This window comes from Corythoichthys intestinalis, chromosome 2, assembly GCF_030265065.1.
Source record: "Corythoichthys intestinalis isolate RoL2023-P3 chromosome 2, ASM3026506v1, whole genome shotgun sequence".
Taxonomy (NCBI): Eukaryota; Metazoa; Chordata; class Actinopteri; order Syngnathiformes; family Syngnathidae; genus Corythoichthys; species Corythoichthys intestinalis.
This window is the reverse complement of record NC_080396.1, coordinates 69344381-69366592: the sequence shown is the minus strand read 5'-3', so window position 1 is coordinate 69366592 and position 22212 is coordinate 69344381. Positions and strand designations below refer to the sequence as shown.

At 38.9% G+C, this 22212-nt stretch overlaps 1 protein-coding gene across 2 annotated transcripts; it reads right to left on the bottom strand.

Moving 5' to 3' along the window:
• Positions 1-3183: 3183 nt before the first annotated feature.
• On the bottom strand, positions 3184-22212 carry LOC130912343 (protein ILRUN-like). Of its 2 annotated transcripts, none has more exons than XM_057830377.1 (5): positions 21906-22212; positions 13973-14127; positions 8207-8404; positions 7766-8082; positions 3184-5616 (listed from the first exon to the last, which is right to left on the bottom strand). In XM_057830377.1, the coding sequence occupies exons 1-5, from the start codon at positions 22061-22063 to the stop codon at positions 5608-5610; spliced, it is 837 nt and encodes a 278-aa protein (XP_057686360.1). In that variant the 5' UTR covers positions 22064-22212; the 3' UTR covers positions 3184-5607. The 2 variants fall into 2 exon arrangements, with proteins under 2 accessions (XP_057686360.1, XP_057686358.1); XM_057830375.1 differs by having other exon boundaries at positions 3186-5690.

Genomic DNA, 22212 nt, shown 5'->3' with positions numbered 1-22212 from the left:
CGACACTTGCAGATGGTGACAGGCTTCCTTAACTGCACAGGTGTGTCGCATTACCCCGCCCATCTCGCTCAATTGGGTGCTGAAAACAGGAAAAAGAACTGAGAACGCAAACAAACATGACAGTCTGTGCCAGTGAGTGGAAGATCTCTGATGGAAAATGGAAATCTTCAAATTCAAATTTTCAACAAAGGACAGGTAGTCCCCGGGTTACAACGTACCCGATTCACCTGATTTCGACTTTCCGACGCCGTAGTCTTGTTTTTTTGTTTTTTTTTACAATTTTGACTTTTGTTTTGTGATGCATGCTTTTATGTTGGCAGAGGAAGCATTTGGCAGATAGTACTTCCACACGCGAGTAAGCATGCATGTACACACGAAGAAGAACATATTTGCGCACAGAGGCGTAGCAAGGGTCCCCAGGGGCCCCAGGCAACAAGCAACATGGGGCCGTTCGAGCATGTGCAAGTAATGAGGACAGTTGGACTTGGAGCAATAGCATACTTAATAAAAGTATAATAACAAGGGCTGTCAAACGATTAAAATTTTTAATCGAGTTAATCACTGTGTAAAAATTAATTAATCGTAATTAATCACAATTCAAACTATCTCTAAAATATACCGTATTTTTCTGTGAATTATTGTTGGAATGGAAAGATTAGGCAAGACGGATATATACATTCAACATACTTTACATAAATACTGTATTTGTTTATTATAACGATAAATCCACAAGATGGCATCAACATTATTAACATTCTTTCTGTGAAAGGGTTCCACGGATAGAAAGACTTGAAATTCTTAAAAGATAAATGTGAGTACAAGTTATAATAATTTTATATTAAAACCCCTCTCTATGTTTTCGTTTTAATAAAATTTGTAAAATTTTCAATCAAAAAATAAACTAATAGCTCGCCATTGTAGAAGGTAGTGATTGAAATACACCACAAGGTGTAAAGGGTGAGTTTTAAATTAATTGGAGATCTAGCCAAGTTTTTCTCGTGCGTTTTGCCCCTCGACTGACGCCGTAGTTTCTGGGTTCATTGTACCTTACGTTCATTTGAGTGTTGACTTCACAATGTACTAGACCTCTGATAGTTTGTCTATTGTGACTAAATATTGCCATCTAGTGTATTTGTTGAACTAAACGAAAAGTTTATGAATAGAGTTTGACCAAAGTCTGAGTGTTATTTTGCAGAGCTATTTTGATTGGAAATGCCAGTTCTCTTTGCATTGAGCAATTTTCTTTCTGTGAACATTTTTTTTTTTGAGAGATAGCGAGGAATATTATTTTTGTTGTGCTTTCAGTAAATTATACTGTAGCGACTTAACTGTTTCGCCCAAATGCATGATGGGAAGTTGGGCAACCATGCCTGTCAGTGGTGGCTGCAAATGGTATATCTTCTCTGCGTTGTGTTTAATACAGGGTGTTAAGGAAAAGATTATCTCCTGCCAATCTACCCCAAATCGCACGCCACAATAGTAATAATTGTTGTGGAAGAGTTGCCAAAGCTTATGCCAATAAATAGCGCGGCCCCAATGAATGCCTGAGTCCACTCTTCTCGCTTGTCTCTGCCTCTTAGCTCTCAATATACATAAAAGGGCGCCATTGTAGTCTGTTTGCGGCAATGCATGAGTGGGGCGACCCGCGCATGCGTTAAATATTTTAACGTGATTAATTTAAAAAATTAATTACCGCCCATTAACACGATAAATTTGACAGCCCTAATTATAACGCCTCAGTCTCATAGAGCGCTTTTTAGGACACTCAAAGTGCCCAGCTTCTACTACATGAGGACATAAAACTACAGTAATATAGTACACTCACCGCTGTCTTGCTTTTTTTCTTTCTTTTGTCGCTTCCAGAAGGAGAAATTTTCTTCATTTTGGATATACGCCAGTTTTTAAAAAAGCCAAATCGCTGCTCACTCTGAGTCATGTGGGGAGGAGGGGGCGTAGAGCAAGTGAAGGAGCCTCATCAGGGAACTCAGACACAAGGCTTTCACTGGCTGCGACAGTGCGGTAAAGCTGCTTGTGCTAAATCTGTTGGCCCTTTGGGGGCTCCTGCTGGCTGGGGGACCTAGGCAATTGCCTGGTTTGCCTAATGGGACGCGACGCCTCTGTTTGCGCACACGAAGAAGAGCGCACATGCGCACACACAAGAAAGAGCGCATTTGCTCCCACAAAGAAGTCGCGCAGCCGAGTGAGAGAGGGAATAGATTACAGCTGCAATCCGCACAGACTTGTATTGCTTGTGAAACATCCACAGAGGCAATACCTGTATATAACACTTTTGTACTGTTTATTGTGCATTTTCAATTGCGGTCAAATACTTGGGCGGAGTTTATGTGATAATTTTTGATGATGTGCAGACGCTAACTGATACATGCTAATCATTTGTGTGGATTGTTATTGCTGTATCAGTAGCTAGTGCTAAACGCAAATTTGAATTGTTGTTATTGAAGATGAAACTGATGTGATTTCAATTTTAATTTGATACCGCAAGTGTTGATGTCATGAGCAGTTGAATAAAGTCAACAAACCACACGGACATCTGCCATCGTGATTTCTATGTCTTGACGAGGGCAGTACAATGGCGTATAATACATGTTTTTCGATGGTTATTTTGAGATTTGGGGGCTATTTAGGGGGATTTAACTGGTAAATTCCGACACGCGGGTAAATTTGGGTTACGTCAGCAGCATAGGAACGGAACTCATTTGTAACCCGGGGACTACCTGTATTGTTCTCTTCTGACTTTATCTGGAAAAGATAGTGCTTCTTCTCTAAGGCAAGGTCATAAACAGATAACACAGCTGTCTAGTAAAATGACTTTCTGTGAGCCACTTGATGGGTGAACATGGGGTCCTGCCTATTCACATTTGGAATAACAAAAAGTGTATGCGATGAAAGGCCGGGGCAGATCTTCTCGAAAAATTGTGTGGCACTTGAGGATATTTGTCCTGGCCGGCCAGCTTTTAATTATTCATTTCTTAAAAAAATGTATTTACTATTCAGCTAAGGGGATGATTGCTTTCTTTTTATTCCCGAGTTGTGTGTCAGCATTTCCTGTTCATTGAGATAATGAAAGAACCTGTGAAAAGAGAAGATCTACTTTTTTTCATCTTCAATGCCGCTTTTATTTGTGTGTTCATTCTAATGTGAAGCAGCGTTCCACATTTGACACAAACAAAAAACCTTAGTTTTCAATGATTTATTCATAAAAACATTCATCAAACTTACAAGAGAAAAGCTTTGAACACTCCCTCACTCACAAACATGCTGCTGTGTGATTCATCATCATCATTGGAAACAATTTGATACAAGTGTTGCTCTATAACCACCTGGGAGGTTTTTTTTTTCATCTTTGTGGCATGCTTAGATGGTATTTTTTAAAGTTCACCTACGTTTGTGTTTACAGTATCGGCTGCCATGTTTGCCAGTTAACACACTCTTAAAAGTGGCTGATTGACAGACTGAGTCAATTAGCCCTTCAGGAATCAATTGTGGAAATACACATGGACACTCATGTATACACGCTGGGCCTTCAGTCAGGAGGTCATGTTTATCAGTGCATAGATCAGCCAGTTCACTGCTACGACATTTGCAGCAACTAACAAAAAATGAGGACAACCTCAGTGTCAGTGGGATTGTTTGGTGTTTGAATCTAGCAAAAGAACAACAAGAAGCAGAGCAGTAAAAGAAAAACAAGAAGCAGAGTAGTATTCAACAGAAATTTTTCTTTAGGGTAATTCAAATATTTGCCAAATGTTTTCCCTTCTCTACATTCATTTACTACATTCAAAACATAGTGTGCAATATTTTTTTTCTTTTTTAGGGCATTCACACTGATGACACATCAACAGCATTGCAATTCATACAAACTGCAGTCCAATGCGATAATGGGTTAATTGGTTTCATCACTGGGGAATTACGCTTAATCATGCAATAACTCAGATGGTATGGCCAAGACATGATTAGGATAGTGTTGACTTTAAAACGGCATACATATTGTTTCGAAGGCAGCACGGTGACGTGTATGGTTTTCTTCTGAGCACATACATTTGAATCTGAGCTTTTTACTGTGAATTGTGCATTTGTTCCACAAAATCTCATGGATTTTCTCTTCTTTCCTCTCACATTCCCAAAAATGCATGCAAGGTGAATGAACGCCTGAGTAGAACATGGAAGGTTATTCAAAAACTATCTACAGATTAGATCGAGTATTTATGGTTGGGCTGTAGTAATACAACCTTAGAACTGCCACAGTATTGGCAGCGAATGAACTAATAGTGCACTTTTGCACGTGATTATTAATTTGATACCCAATTTAATTACACACAGCAAAACAGCTTTCGGTTCAATCACACATGACCAGCTTTTTTCCAGTTTAGTCCTGATACAGATTTGGGTTTGACAGCATGAAACATAAATGTGTAAACACGCCTTAAGAAAAATGAATAATCCATATGTGGCTGGAAACCAAGGGCGTAGGTTTGCATAGGGACGGTAGGGACATAACACTATAAACTTTTCAGGACGTTAAATTGTGCCCACCCACTTTTAAGCAACCTTATTTGCATTATATAAAAAGTTGAGTTATATAGGGACTTTAGATTGCCTTCCCATATGTTGTAAGGATAGAATTGACCCTACCACTATTAAGTGAATTATTTTCATTATGTTTATGTTTGCTAGTAAAAACCAAACATTTATTCTGGATGTTTTCAAAATATTTCTTTAGTAGTTTTTGTAAACAAAGGTTTGAATCGAACAGTGTATCATCTGAAATAATGCACGTAAAAGCTATTATTAGTCGATACAGATATATTTTGCATTGATCATTTAGCCTATCAATTAATTAGGCTCAAATTCATGACAGATGTGGCCCTTTGCCCCGTTCACCCAATCTTGTTTGGTCTTATTAATGTCCCGTCCCCAGCAAAAAGTGTACATGCAGGTTGTACTGTTATATTGTCACTACCAATGTTGAGACCAAACTTACGCCCTTGCTGGAAACCCAGATATAGACTGTTTGGGTGGCTATCATGCAGTACTTTTATTTCATTGAAGCTAATATGACACCCTCGAGTGGAGCATAGTTGTAGTGCATTTTATTTCAGCGATGACTCAGAACGTCAGCGGAGGATTTCTCTGTGTGTTATGAAAATAAGACTTCCTTTTGAGAAATGGCCACACAATTATTCTTTGTTAAAAAGGGAAATTTACGAGGGACTCAGGGCAGAAACTGGAGAATAAATTGGCAAAAATAAATGGCTTTTCCTCCAAAGTTTCTCTTTCAACTTGTACAAACACTCACGAGAATACACGCACAACTTGATAAATACACGCAACTTTGCACTCTGACAACTAAATCGTATGAAAAAGATTGATCACTCAAAAGACTCAGAGTGCTTCTTTTTAAGTTTGTATTCACGCAAGCATACAGCGGCTCTACGATGTTGATGGAGCCAAATTTAGGGACCTTCGTTGCTCAGGGGTGCCGATGCAAGGAGAGCCGCTTTGCATAAAGTGAATCCAGACGCTCCTGTAGCAACTGATGAAGCCTCTTCCTTCTCCTATTGACGAGGTAGGCGGCAGAGGATTTTATTACTTCAGCTTTTTGAAAAAAAGAAAGAAAAAAAAAGTCCCACGGTTTAAGAATGACCAAAATGGGAAGGCTCCTGTAAACCCTGCAAAGAGGAGGAACAATTACAAAACATCAAATGGATAGAGCAAGGATTTTCATTTACAATGTTATATATATTTTTAGAACCCATTGATGAATTGGATAATGTGCTACAAACATATTTTAAGTTGACAAATATATTTTTTCAATTGCTGTCCATTAACCTATTGTTGTTTATTTGAAAATTTCGAGAGTTATTCATTCAACTCAACGTTTTTTTAATTGGTTATTAATGAGTAACAATTACAAAGAAGAGCAATGTGTGTGTTCACACTAAGGTGAAGCAGCATGGGTATTAACGCAATGAAGTTACTCCATTACATTTACTTGAGTACCTTTTGGAGAAAAATGTACTTCCAAGAGAAGGTTTACCAAGCCATACTTTTAACTTAAGTAGATTTGTGATGAAGAAATGCTACTCATACTACGCTATCTTGGGCTAAACTAGAGTCATTACATTTCCCCTCTTTATTCTACATATTAGATTTCACTAGTGCGGCAAATATTAATCGATTAACTCGAATAATTCAATTAGAAAAAAGTTTCGAATTAAATTTTGATGCTTCGAGTATTCGTTTAATGAGAGTGGCGTTGTAATAGTTTGTTTTGCAAGTGTTTGCACTTAGTTTCATTGATTTGGGTGGATACACTGCCCTCTAACGGCAACAGTGAATATGACATAACTCATTCAACCTGGCTGCATCCAGCTGCTCCCTCTTCAGATCAACATAAGCTATAAGCTGTTTTTATGCATTGGTAATTTAGTTTGTGGGTATATTTATCTGTTTTTTATATGAATAGGTGTTTGAATGATTTGTTAAGCGTGTTGTAAAAAAAAAAAATGTTAGCCTTTTATAGCATTTTAGCCAGTGGACTTTTGCTATGCACATTAGTTAAATGTTCTTTTGTTGTATTTATATCCTCATTTATTAATTTTTTAAATACCGTTTGAGCCTAAGTTCAGGTATTTTAATATATTTTTAAATGAAAAGTGCAATCCTACATAGTTCAAAGAAACACTTTTATTTTGCGTTCACATTTAATGGTCTTTTGAAAGTGCAATCTTGGCCAAGTAGGGATGTCCCGATCCGATCACATGATCAGAAATCGGGCCGATAGCGCTATTTTTCGGAGGATCGGAATCGGGTGAAGAGGATCGCGTTTTTAATTCATAAAATTAATTTGTTTTTTCCTTCATGCTCGTACAACCTTTCACTCTCTCTCCTGCTGCTTTTCTTCCAGAAAAGCTTGGTAGCTCTACCATGAAAGCTGCACATGTTTCAGTCATCGTTTAGCTTGTTAAACACTAGTGGTAGTGTGCTGTGGACACTCATTGTGTAAGTAAGAGCAGCGTGAGCATCAAAGCGTGAAATCAGAGAAAGGAGAGAAAGACCGACAAACATTGGTAAAAATAAGAAATAAATAAGAAATAAAACCAAAGTTAAACTGTTGCGCGAAAACGCTTTGCTCGTCGTCAAAAGCCAGTTTTGTGTTCAAAGTTGAAGTCCATGAACCCAAACTTCTGGGTCACGTAAAGTAAAAAGGACAGAAATGTAACAAATTGGGTTAAATTTATGCTTCAGGTTGTAATGTGGATGTTTCCAGCTTTTTTTCTGCTACTACATTTACTACTGTAGTAATTAGTGGAAGGGGTGGCCAGAGCGATAAAACTGTTTTTGTTTCATTTTGTTGGTGTCACAATAGTTGTGTTCTGTGATTTCAGTTGCATAGTAAACCTTAACTCTTCGCCCACCTCTCAACAGTAATGGTAAGTACAGCATCTTATATTTTTATTTAATGTATTTGTTTTTTTATACAAAGTATTTTTATGTAAATTTCTGTGAAATCCGACTTGCGCGGCCAGAGTGGTATATAACTCGAGGATTCCCTGTATTTTGAAGTAAGACTACTCTTACTTGAGTAACATTTTGGGCTTTTTTCTTTGTCTAACGACCACTGGTTTTACCCAACAGCAACAAAATTTACAGTATTTTCTAAAGGTTGGAGGTGACAGAGGTGCAGTGTTGCACAACACCAATGTGACAGTGCCAGTGAAAATGTCTTTGCGGCCATGCTTACCTGGTTATATGTGACTATTGACAGATTGTTTTGTAGGCTGTTTGCTACTATGTCCACAGAGTTGTGTGAAAGTCCATTCTGATCTGGCTGGTTTGGCATGCCGTGCCAGTGTTCCTCTGAGACTTTATTGTTGCCGTCATGATGTAAGGTGGTGTTGCTGTTGGACCATTTGCTCCTCTCTGGTGAGGCGAAGGGGTTGTAATTTCCCTCTACGTTGCGGTGAGGTTGGGTGTTGAACTCCCCCTGGAAGGACGAAAGCTGCTGGGTAACGCCGAGAAGGCCTCCGACCTCCACACTCAGGATCACCCAAATAATATCTGTGAAAAAACAATGTGGATTACTAAGTGTGATAAAGCAAGGGGTCAATTTTAGGAATGAGTAATAATATAGGAGTGCATACTTAACATGAGAAATTATGGCGTTTATAGAAAATTTACATACCTCCGTAGTAAAGTCCTGTTGCTGTACACATTCTCCACTGGCCCTGGTACATACCAGGAGAGACAGGGCTCTGCATTGGTACACTCACATCTGTCATTTCCTGAGGGACTAGAGACCGTACCGCTACCATGTTTACATGACCGAACTGATCTCCTCCTACATACTTCAAGCAAACCCCAGGAGGCCAAGACTCTGTACCTGCAAAACATGAATGCAGTACTAGTTGAAGAAGCCATATATAAAATTGGTGGCCAAAAATGGTACTTCAATCAGGATCAAAATATTAAAGCACACAACATCCCCATCCCTTTTGGGTTGCTAGATGAGCGCTTCGCGATCTACTTTTGAGTGAAATTGCACCTGATCTGCCTTCTGTATCGCAAATATTTATCATACTATTGTTGAATTTTAATCAGAAAAGGAGGCGGCTAACAAACTACACACTAATGTTAGTAGGGGTGTAACAAACTATCGAAATGGTGATATATCCTGATACTTTGTATCCGAAAAGGTTATCGATATGCTCCTGCCAAGAATCGAGATATCGTTTTGAAAAGGTGTCAATGTCAAAAAAAAAATAAAATAAAAATGAACCAACAATTTGCTACCAAAATTTTCCACCATAATAGTGTCTCAGTTAACTCTAAGGCTGCATTGACGGTAGTGCTGCAACAATTAATCGATTAACTCGAGTATTTGATTAGAAAAAAGATTTGAATTAAATTTGGCTGCTTCGAGTATTCGTTTAATTAAAGTGGTGTTGTAATGGTTTGTTTTGAAAGTGTTTGCATTTAGTTTTATTGATTTGGATGGATACGCGGCCCTCTTGTCTACATCATTTCACATGGTTGAATCCATCTGCTCCCTGTTAAGCCCGACATAAGCTAAGTTTCTGTTTAAGTTAATGTTTTTTTAATGCATTCGTAATTTAGTTTATTGGTATATTTAGCCATTGTTTGTGAGAATATGTGTCTGAAACATTTGTTAAGAGCATTGCAAAAACACGTTAGCAATTTATAGCATTTAAGCTAGCGGACTTTTGCTATGTAAGTTAGCCAACTGTTTTTGTTGTACATAGATCCTCTTATATATATATATGCACCGTTTGAGGCTCAGCTCAACTATTTTAAATTTTTATGGTCCTTATCCGATTACTCGATTATTCGAACTAAATAGTTAATCGATTAATCGACTACTAAAATAATCAATCGCTGCAGCCCTAATTGACGGTGCTCGACGCCCAATCCATTTAGACTGGGAACGTTCGTTCATTCGAAACCAGCGCATTTACAGTCATTCTGTCCTATTTTCAGAGCATTTACAGGTCACTTACTGTTCAATTTAGGGCATTTACAGGTCATTTTCTGTTGAGTTTGAGTCACTGCCTATTTATTTGGGTGATTCCCAGGTCATTTCCTGTTCTGTAACTCAAAATAAACAACAAGAGACCCATAAAATACCCCAAAATCAACAGGAAGTAACTGAAAATAAACAGGCGAACGACCTTAAATGGCCCAAAATTACCTCATTGCCTGGCATTGGCTACCACTACCGGCCATAGACGTTCAATCCTTTTAAAGTGAGTGTTGGCAGAATGTTAATTCGCTGCCACCCTCCCAGTTAAAATGGACTGGACGTCTACTAATGATAAACTCATTCCAGTTCACAGCAGAAGCTTGTTTTTCTGTTTATTAGTTTTTTGTAGAATATCTTAGAATGATTTCCTGACCAATGTATCGATAATCGTATCGTCAGATCATTATCGTGAGTTTTGTATCGCAAATCGTATCATATCGTGCGGTACCAAGAGGTTCCCACTCCTAAATGTTAGCATAATCACCGTAATAATAATGACCGTACAGCATGTGTAGATTACAACCTATGTCTATTACATACTAGCAATTAAATGAGTACATGCTACAATTTTTAACAGGTAAGGGTTTCAGATTTCACTGGGTTTAAGTTGGTGCAGGAATAAATAATCTTTTTTAGTTAACAAAGATACAGCAAAAGACCAAATTAAGAGCTCTACATTTTTTTCATGTCGCCGTGGCGGGAGTGGTACTTTTCAAACTCCTTTTCTTAATAGAAAATCACATTGGCAAAGAAATATGTCATTTAGTAATGCATTGGCAGCATCCACAAGGACAACTGTATTCCTTATTCCATTTTAATATGAATTACCGACCAACATATGTACACTAAAGGCGCTATCTTTGCCCTAACCAATTGACCCCATGCTATGCATGTATAGTGAGCATTAGAGGTGTGCAAAATTTCCGATTCTTAGATTATTCGCGATTCGGCCGTGGAAGATTCGAGAACGATTCACAAACATCCAAATTCCGATTACTGAAATATGCCAAGTAAAGCGAAAGTACAACACACTCAGCGCGCCGCGCGGTCTCCAGCACAATGAAGAACGGAGCGAGAGTAGCTGAACATCATGCTTCTCATTACCCGGCCCCTCGGGTAATGCCAATGCTCAACTCACGGCTCTAGCTCAACTCATGCCACGAGATAAAAAACACAACAACATACCTGACTGCTGCCGAAAAGCTGCTACAAAGTACATCCACATAATGTTACGGTAGATACCATTTATATAGGACTAGATGCATTATAGATTCGATAGCGTTAGCAGCACATCTACAAAAAGCTAGATGCGGGCGTTAGTAAACGGCCGCCATCTTAAAGCAGTACACTTCCCCGCAAGGCTGTTGTAGCAAACCTTCCAAGCGAACCTAATTAACTTTTTATCTAAAATACTCCCAAATCGGTAAAATATTGACTTGAATCTATCTTTAAAATAGTTTTAAAACTTTCACATGTCGAAAGCAGACAAAAGGGAAATTGATTGATTTGTTTTTTGATTGATTTTTATTTCGAGCAATAACAACCAAAAACAACAAGTATGGAAAAAATTATGGCATTACGGGAGCAATTTTAACAACTTTAACGGTTGATTCACAACATTAAATTAATTGAATGTAGTTTAAAGCTGCTGATACAGAATGGGGACTGGAGTTTTTTATTTACTGTTATTTTTGTATATTTGTTTACTGCTATATAATAACTTGATACTGAAATAGTAGTTTGGTTTAGCCTGAGAATATTTTTGAACAATTTTGGAACTAATGTACAAAACATTTGGAAAAAAAAAAAAAAAGGAGGGGGGTGCATCAATAATTGTTTTATAATCGAATTGGAGCCTCTGAATCGTAATCGTAATCGAATCGTTAGGTGCCCAAAGATTCCCAGCTCTAGTGAGCATCCCGACTTTGTTCATATTCCAAATGCCAATTTACAACGTTACCCCGCACTCGTTCCAAAAACAGTGTCGACCGTGTTGTGTATCTGAGGGTGATGGTGGATCTATGACTCTGGTTTATCCATGCTAAGGCTAGTGCACCTGCCAATACCACATTGAACATGGCTAACTCTTTAGTTAAAACTACAAAATTCATTCATTCGAAAGGCAAACCATGCAGAAATACATTTTTGCATCTAACACACTTTAATTGGAGAAATTGGCAACTTACTTTGAAATGTTAAGCAGGTCCACTGCCTTCGCATGACCCATAAACTGCGACCCACTTCGTCGCCGATCTAATACCTCACATGCTGGTCCAACTGTTTGGACTTGGTTGTCTTGTTGAGGCTTTCGTAGAACATAACAACTAAGGCATCTGAGCAGTTCCTTGCGTTAGCACACAGTACTGTTGTACTGCTGTTGTGATGTTGATGCTAATGATGCTAACAGCGCGCACGCACGAGGTGCATTATGATTTGTAGTGCAGTGCATTGTAAAAATTCTACGCGTCATCTTCGTTATGGATTAAAAAAAAAAAAAAATTCGTCACGGATATAATTTAGGTTTCACTGAGATGTTCTTCAAAATTAAAACCACGGTGAAAAAATTCCAGGCTTACGACAGCTAATTTAATACTTTTAATACCTTTAATAATGGAAAACTAAATTCAATGCTCTTTTAATACTTTTAATAACCCGCGGGTACCCTGCATTAAGTAAAGTACATTAAACTCTTTGTTTATTGTGAGCGCTCAAAAAAATATAAATTAATATACTAGTATTTCTTGTGTTCTGCACCTATACCAAGGGGCGGACTGGCATTGGGGGATACCGCGGATTTGCCCGGTGGGTCTGTTGGCCGGTGTCGGGGGAAATAAGTAGGGTCGTGAAACTGCGGTCAAACTAGCAGACGTTCGTGTTCTCGTGATCAAATGAGCGGACACTAAAATTAGCGCACAGTGTAATCCAAGCATTACGGTAAATTCATTTCGACTGAGCGGCAAGGCAGTTGACTTCCGTGCGTTCGCGTTGTTCCCAACTCTTAAAATCACTCTCATAACCCTAAAATATAGAACGCCACGCCCCATTGTCATCATTTAAAAATGAAATAAAGTCGCCTGATCTTAAAACCGCTCCATCATGTCAGTACAATCTTAAGTGATTCCCCTGAGCAACGGGTCGTTTTAGTAGATGATAGGTTACATTTCTCATTTTTGTGGTACTTTAAATCCAATTTTGAATACATTCTGGCCAATGTTGCTGAATATTAGTAGTAGACCTCTCTGACTACTCCCATACTTTAAAAAAGTATGCATTTTTACTGTACCAACATATAGACATTTTTTAATTAAAAGTCCTACAGGCTTACTTTGATCTGGTTACAGTTCTCATTTTTGTTGTACTGTAAATAAACAGTTCTGAATAAGTTCTGGCATAGGTTGGTAAATATTAGTAGTGACCTCTCTGACTACTCACATACTAAAAACTATGCATTTTCCCTGTATCAATATTTACAAAATTTGAATTAAAAGTCCTACATGTGTACTTTAATCAGGTTACAGTTCTCTAATGAATGTTTTAGTCATGTAAAAGTTTATTGTATCAATAACCTGTTTGCAGTAAAATCACTACATGCTTTAAAATCACTCCACTATTGTAATTATTTTACTGTAGGCTAATAAAGGGCTCGGGTTATTCTTTACTATATGATTATAGTGATCACTCTTTTTCGTGGTTAATGGGAACCAGAACCCATCGCGATAAGTGTAAACCGCGAAGTAGCCCATCTCCCCCCCAAATTTTTTTGTATATATTTCAATAAATGGTTTTCAAGAACTTCAAAAGTAATAATTATGATAAGGTTTAAACATGTTACTGTCCCACCTAATTATTTTTAAAAAAGAATATAGTAGTACAAAAATGCTTGGCTTTATTGAATGTTTCATTGAGTGAGTCAAATCTGCTCAAGCTGCTCGCTTACACAATGAGTTGCCACAGCAACTGTTTAACTAGTTAAACGATGATTGACACATGCGGCGCTTTGAAGTTCGAGTCTCTGGCAAGATGAAACCCAAACATCTGTCAATCATCGTTAACTTTAATAAACAACTCCAGTGAACTGCCTGACAAACAAAGAGCAGGGAAGGAAGGAGGGAGGGAGAGTAAGACTATGCGATCAGCTCGGGACAACTCATCGGTATTTGTTTTTTTTTTTAATTGAAAAAAAAATCCATGGTGGACTGAGGGCACGAAGTCTGAAGCATGAAGTATTGTCCAAAACAAATGCTGGGTTTTTTTTCCATCAAGGTACAGGTACTACTGTTGCTGGCACGATGGCTTCCAACATCGTCCATGAAGTGGGCCGGTCTTTCAATGACTCCCGGGCCAGTCCCCCGCCTACTACACAATAATAAACACTATGTGGTTAACAAATGACTGTTGTTTGGATTCTACCTGTGTTTTGTATCCTCCAGGTCTTGGTGAAACGTGTGTCAGGTGGAACTGATTCGCCTTCGCCAATCGTCACATCTTTAACAAGGGACATGCATGGTGCGTTGACATTAGGACTCTCAAAGTCATAGTAGGCTCCAATGGCTGCTTGTAAATTCCTGAAAAAGAAAAGTTGATTATTATAAAAGTTGGTTATTACACATTATTTATTAGCACACAGTTATAGGAATTTAATAGCCATTGCAGTCAATTGGACTGACATTTGGCTCGACTGCTTACAGAGTGAACAAAGTAACCGCATTAAATGTTATATAAACCAACATTTTGGCATTCAGCGTTCAATTCTATGAAAATGAATCCAAGCTGTGGCAACAGTGACCAATGTGCAATTAAATGTTAATCAACAATTTCACAACAGTGCAGTTTTGTTCCGGGAATCCTAGCCTATTATGATTCAATAAATGTGCTTAATTATTCAAAGAAACAGATATATTATGGCCAGAGGTGACCAAACAGAAATTTGGAGATAAAAAAATCAGCTGCAGGTTGGTTATTAACTCACTGGCTGCCACTGTTTGCGGATTGGTGCTAGACGTTCAATCCATTTTGACTCTGTCCAGTCAAATTCGATTCAACGTCTATTGGCGTTAGTTGCAGTTAAACATGATCACTCAATGCCAGACGTCCCAGTTCAAATTTTTTATTTGATGTTGATCACTGTCACTCGCAATGGATGAGTTAACTGGAGGATATCTGCAACTTGACTGTTGTCACAGTTAAGAGTGTGACAATATCTTGATACAGCGATATATTGCGATATTTTGCAACCCAATCGGTTATCGATATGGTCCCGCCAAGTATCGATACTTTTATTTGACATATTGGCCATGCAATGGAGTATGGATGCTATAAACTGCTCAATGTTTGTTGAGCAATTCACTAGGGGCGCTCAAGAGTAGCGGTGAAGGTAAAGTGCGCACAAGTCGTCTAGAGAAGAAGAGAGGAAGCCCCAAGTGGTTTGAAAAAAATAAAGCTTCGTGAGAACGGTGGAGGAAAAAGTGAGAAAAATATAGCTACAAATCACACATGTGGACACACTTTAGATTTTACACCAACAAAAAAGGAAGTAAGATGAACTAGGACTTTGCTGAATGCAAGAATTGTCTAACAAAAATAAGGTTCACTGCCAGCTGATGACGAAGTGGACACCGCATTTCTTCACTGCTTCGCTTTCATCACTTGAGGTAAAGTTTTGCAATGTAATTGACATTTTTAATTTGCATGTATTATTTTGTTGACATTTGGTGTTGAATGATATAAAATAAACCGGGACCCTAAACTGGATGAAAATGAATATCGAACAAGCCTACATGAATGAAATTATTTGATATTATTTGAGAACCACTTTCCATCTAGTTTACTACACAAACTGTTATTACTGCCATTTTGATACAATAAACTATAAAAATGGTTCGAATAGTTTCCAAGATATATAAGATGATGTGCATGATAATTAATGTAGCCTAAATCCTAAAAATAGGTAATTATTGCATTTTTAATTTCTATACATTCAATTCATATTTTTTAATTCACGCAATACTTCCAACACACACAAAAAATCAGGATTTCAACTCAAAAGCTATTAAGTAGCTAATATTTGTTGTTCAGGCATGAAAATGGGTCAGGGGTTAAAAAGGTGATAACGGTGTGGAGGACATATGTTCCGGCGTTTTGCCAAAATGTCTACATCGGCGAAGCGTCCTACTGTATATGAGGCAAATTTGACACCCAAAGTACTACCGTGTGCTCTCAACTTGTTTTGTTTAGATGCATACAGGCAGAACGTACTAAAAATTGCCTTAAAGTGATCCTCGATTTTAAAGACATGTAGGCTCTAATAAACCACAATTGTTCTCTTGTATTAAAATATGTCGTTAGAAACACATAAAATGTTATATCAATGGAAATATTTTATAATATTTAGTGCATATTTTGACCGATAGTTGGCGCCATGTTCTGCGGGCGCGGAGTGATGACGTAGATGATATTTTTCCAATCGTGTAGCGTGTGTACAACAACTGTGTATTACTGGCTTAACTCGCGAAGTAAAATGCCACGATGTGCTGCTTATGGATGCAATTTCGAGTCAAATGGAAACAAGGAGAGTGATGCGAGTCTCCACAAATTTCCTGTTGACAAGAAGAGGAGAAAGGTTTGGGAAAATGCCTGTAGACAAGCAAATCTTTCCAAACAACCAAGGCTTTGTTGTCGTCATTTTTCTCCTACCGCGTTTGAGGATTTTAGTAGATGACAACTAATGAAAGATCTCACCGAGCGGCTAGATATAAGCGCAGACTAAAACCAAATGCTGTTCCAACTATTTTCCCGCACAAGAAGCCTCAGCCTGCGCGGATATCGAGTGAAATGCGCGCAATGAAGCGAGACGGACGAGACACTCTGGCCGCCCTCTTAAGCACCCAAGCCGCTCCTGTTGCTACAGCGGGAGGCGAACCTTCGGCCGTACCGCTAGTCACAGAGGAAGCTAATAATTCACCTCTACTGTCAGTTCATCAGGCCGTAAGTGTGTGTGTTCAGTATTCAGCTAATATGAGTGATGCTGCCACTCAAACTGATCAAAGCACGTCCAATGCAATTCATTCAATGCAACACAAATGTCCCAACCCCATTGATAAAGCAATAAATTCTCATCGCCGGAATGGCATACATGTGAAGTCAAAATCCATTTTAGGGGACTCCCTCTGAAAGCTCATCGCGAGAATGGCAAGAGTGCCAAACAGTAATCAGAGAAAAGGGTGGCCACTTTGAAGATACTAGAATATTACACGTTTTTAGTTATTTCACCTTTTTTCTAAGTACACAATACACACGTGTGCATTTGTAGCAAGTTATAACAGAATTCACCGGCGGAAATTATGTTGGTACGTTGTGTGGTTGGGGGGGTACTTTGTGAAGGGAACAGCTGGAAATAACGTTACTTTCCCCGCGGGTCGCATGCCAGACAGACATTGCTATTTCTTGCAGCCTAAATGTCAATAAAACAACGCGGATTAGCTCCGTGGTTTGATACTCCGCCTCCTTCCCTAGATCGCCACACATTCATAGTTTTATTGCCTTCAGTGAGAGTTTATAATGTCAATGGTCAAGAAAATAAAAAGGCACGAATGCCAAGGTGTTTTGGCCTGTACTGTATGTAAAGCATACGACAGCTCTGGATGCTAACAATCTACACAATTATATTGGAATGAGTTTGATGACGCAATAACTCACCTTGAAGATCTGCTGACAAAAACCTGAGTTCTCGACAACATACGCTCTCTCGCACCGTTGTCATCGAGATGCACTTGCCGCAAGTACACCAGAAGTTTAGCCCAACTCTTGCCTCATCAGGTATTTCTTGCTCTGCATTTCGCCTTTGCTGCTCGTCTTGTGAACGACCGACAGTGCTGTCCTGCTCTTCACTTTTCCGCTCTGGTTCAAATTGGAAGGGACGAACCGACGACATGTTGCTAATGAATGACACGCTGAAGTCCGGCAGCAGGATTTGTGACGTCACAGCACTGCGACGTCAACAACCATGGCGAACAATCAGTTAAAATAATTTTACAAATTTTATTAAAACGAAAACATTAAGAGGGATTTAATGTCAAATTATTATCCAGTGCCTTGCAAAAGTATTCGGCCCCCTTGAACCTTGCAACCTTTTGCCACATTTCAGGCTTCAAACATAAAGATATAAAATTTTAATTTTTTGTCAAGAATCAACAACAAGTGGGACACAATCGTGAAGTGGAACAAAATCTATTGGATAATTTAAACTTTTTTAACAAATAAAAAACTGAAAAGTGGGGACTGCAATATTATTCGGCCCCCTTGCGTTAATACTTTGTAGCGCCACCTTTTGCTCCAATTACAGCTGCAAGTCGCTTGGGGTATGTTTCTATCAGTTTTGCACATCGAGAGACTGACATTCTTGCCCATTCTTCCTTGCAAAACAGCTCGAGCTCAGTGAGGTTGGATGGAGAGTGTTTGTGAACAGCAGTCTTCAGCTCTTTCCACAGATTCTCGATTGGATTCAGGTCTGGACTTTGACTTGGCCATTCTAACACCTGGATACGTTTATTCTTTAACCATTCCATTGTAGATTTGGCTTTATGTTTTGGATCATTGTCCTGTTGGAAGATAAATCTCCGTCCCAGTCTCAGGTCTTGTGCAGATACCAACAGGTTTTCTTCCAGAATGTTCCTGTATTTGGCTGCATCCATCTTCCCGTCAATTTTAACCATCTTCCCTGTCCCTGCTGAAGAAAAGCAGGCCCAAACCATGATGCTGCCACCACCATGTTTGACAGTGGGGATGGTGTGTTCAGGGTGATGAGCTGTGTTGCTTTTACGCCAAACATATCGTTTTGCATTGTGGCCAAAAAGTTCAATTTTGGTTTCATCTGACCAGAGCACCTTCTTCCACATGTTTGGTGTGTCTCCCAGGTGGCTTGTGGCAAACTTTAAACGAGACTTTTTATGGATATCTTTGAGAAATGGCTTTCTTCTTGCCACTCTTCCATAAAGGCCAGATTTGTGCAGTGTACGACTGATTGTTGTCCTATGGACAGACTCTCCCACCTCAGCTGTAGATCTCTGCAGTTCATCCAGAGTGATCATGGGCCTCTTGGCTGCATCTCTGATCAGTTTTCTCCTTGTTTGAGAAGAAAGTTTGGAAGGACGGCCGGGTCTTGGTAGATTTGCAGTGGTCTGATGCTCCTTCCATTTCAATATGATGGCTTGCACAGTGCTCCTTGAGATGTTTAAAGCTTGGGAAATCTTTTTGTATCCAAATCCGGCTTTAAACTTCTCCACAACAGTATCTCGGACCTGCCTGGTGTGTTCCTTGGTTTTCATAATGCTCTCTGCACTTTAAACAGAACCCTGAGACTATCACAGAGCAGGTGCATTTATACGGAGACTTGATTACACACAGGTGGATTCTATTGATCATCATCGGTCATTTAGGACAACATTGGATCATTCAGAGATCCTCACTGAACTTCTGGAGTGAGTTTGCTGCACTGAAAGTAAAGGGGCCGAATAATATTGCACGCCCCACTTTTCAGTTTTTTAGTTGTTAAAAAAGTTTAAATTATCCAATAAATGTTGTTCCACTTCACGATTGTGTCCCACTTGTTGTTGATTCTTGACAAAAAAATTAAATTTCATATCTTTATGTTTGAAGCCTGAAATGTGGCGAAAGGTTGCAAGATTCAAGGGGGCCGAATACTTTTGCAAGGCACTGTAACTCATACTAAGATGTATCTTTTAAGAATTACTTGTCTTAAAACTAGAGGATCACTTTAAGAAAGACTTAAATGTAGTTATATCAAATAAGGACGGTTTAAATATGCTACGTGACTAATGTGATCAACTGCTTTAAAGCTACCACAAAAAACACAATGGTTAAAAGTATGGGAGGGTAATACATGCAAAAAGTATTTTTGAGGGAATGAAAAGATCATAAAAAACTCAGTAAAAACAAAAATAGTGAGTACTCGCTGCTTTTAACTGATGTGCGCATGCGTGCGAATGTTTGCTCAAGCGGGCTGAGCATTTTGTGCAGCGATATTAGAAAGAAGCTTGCATTTCTTCTTTTATATTACCTTTAAATACACAAGCTTGACGCTAACTTAATGGGAGCTATTTTTTCACTGGAGATTTGGGTAGCTCTGGCAGTGTTCGACGCAAGTTGCAACAAACGGCAGTAACTTTGTGATACAGCAAAATATGAAAAGGATTGAAACCGTTACTCACCAAATCCAATATGCTGGCAAATGCATTCATCTGAAAAAAATATTGGGAGTGAGACCTCTCCTCGTCCAGCGAACGTGAATTTGTGCTTAGGGCAAGATAATCTGTCGCAATTAGCGATCTTGGACGCTATCCTTTTTTCCCACTTCAAGTTTGTTTCTCGCTTAGCGGTTATGACTCGTGAGACTTAAAACCTCGACGAAGTTGCTCTTCCAGCTAAGCCTAGGCTAACATTCGTCTTTGTAAGTTTTTAATTAGTTTATATTTTGAATTTGAAAGGAAAATGTGTTTTGTTTTTGGTGAATTTTTTCAAGGTGCTAATCAGTTGAAGCAACTCACACATGGAAAAATGCTATTGTACAACGTTTTAAATGTATTAATTTTGTAAATTTCAGTTACCACAATTTGAGAGCTCAATAAATTGAAGAAAAGTACGCCTTGTGTTTTGTTTTGGGTTCGCTGGAATAGCGTCACTGACACACAAAGCAACAAACGGGAAGGGGTGAGCGCTGCCGCCCCACTTTTGGCTGCATTTTTGACACATGAAAAATAATAGCGAATCGTATACTACGGTGTGACAGATAATTTTAGTGGTTTTGAAACCGCGACGTTTTCATACCATGGTAAACTGTGACACCGGAAACCGGCACGTGCCTACTCCTGTGTCCGATATCTCAAAATCTGAAGCAGATGGTGGAAGTGCTCAAACCAATGCTTTTGGCAACAAAAGTCATATACGAAGACCCACCAATTTTATCAATGCCCCACTCCAAGCTCAACTGCTGACTGACACCTACAGCATTGTTATTACTTTTTTTTTTTTTTTAAGATTTAAAACTTTAAAGAAATTAAGGGTGCCATTCATCATGATCTCTCCAAGAGATATCAGTGGTTGTGGTTTGTTTCCTCAATATGTGCAGGTGCACAATTTGCAGTAGATTTATAATTTACAGCAATGTTGCACAGAAAAGGTGTCACTGTTTAATAAATGACTTAAACAGTATTTTTCTATTTTGAAATATCTTTTTTTCCGTTTCAACAGTTGTACTGTAGAACATCATGTATAAAATTTCTCACCAATATATCAATAATCGTTGCATCGCGCTATCGTGAGATAATCGTTATCGTGAGCCTTGTTTCGCGAATCGTATCGTATCGTGAGGTGCCCTGAGGTTCCCACTCCTAGTCACAGTATCTGTAAAGGGGGAAACTCTATATCAATATCAAATGTAATATGATCTATGCTTGGAATAGTAATGTTACAGATACCCGTAAATCAATTTTGACTGGAGGAAACGACACTCCAAATATCTGCTCGAGTACTTGTTTCACGTGATATACTCACCATGGATAACCCAGCAGATTTTATTTTTAGCAAACTGGTAGCGAGGAGCTCTCACTCGTTGTCACGTGACATCTGCGAGTTCACAGTTCAATATTGGCACGACCGAGCAAAAGTGTATCCGTATTTTGCCTCAATGCATAGTACACTGTAGAGTTTCTCTCAAATTCTGTAGTGCGTAAATGGTGATTGTCTCGTCGTGACATTAAAATGACATTTCGTCCGGGTTAACGACAGGAATTCTGTTTGACTGCTTAGTTATGTAATCAAGCACTCGCAACTCGACTTTTTTTTCATTCTTATTTTAACGTAGATTAATTGTCCGTTTTAACACTATCAATGCATTCGGGGAAAGGGGTTAAAATAACAAATTTCTGGGAAAACATTGTGTTATGGTTCAATTTCAAGTTACTGTTGCCTTGGTGTCTAATTAAATAACAGCGTTATACACGTGTGAACAAATAAATGTGGGACTACAGTATCGTAAATTCAATACGTATTATTAATATTATTAAATCACCAGAGTAGGATTAATCTGTTCGTAAATTTCTCAACAAAAGTTAGCGTCTGCTATCTCTTTCTCGCTTATAATGACAAACAATTATTTAACTAGCTTTCGAATCGAGATAACAAATACTGCATCTTGCGTAGCGGTTGTCTCGGTATTTTTACACATATATAATTATTTTGTCATATATCCGCGTAAGTAATCAGTTAGCAAGCGTGTTATTGCTAACACGGATTCAGCTAAACAGGCCAGTCGAGTCCTCGGGCTCACCAGTTGGTCATGTCCAGAAAGAAGGCACATCCGGCGGGGTTTAGCTGAAAGCCGAGGAGCCTCTGGAACTCCGATATGAGAATGTCTTTGTCTGTAGTGCCCATGCAACTGAATTTCTGCGTAAGCTCCTGGTCCACGTCCAGGTCCATACCCTCCATCGTGACTTACCTCTTAAAAATGAGCCCCCCACAAAAAAAGAAAGAAAGAAACTCTTATTACGGATCAAGGCCTCGGCTTGTCATAACAAACTACGACCAGCGCCCAACTAGTGCGCATGTCACATAATGGCAACGACACCTCCACCTCC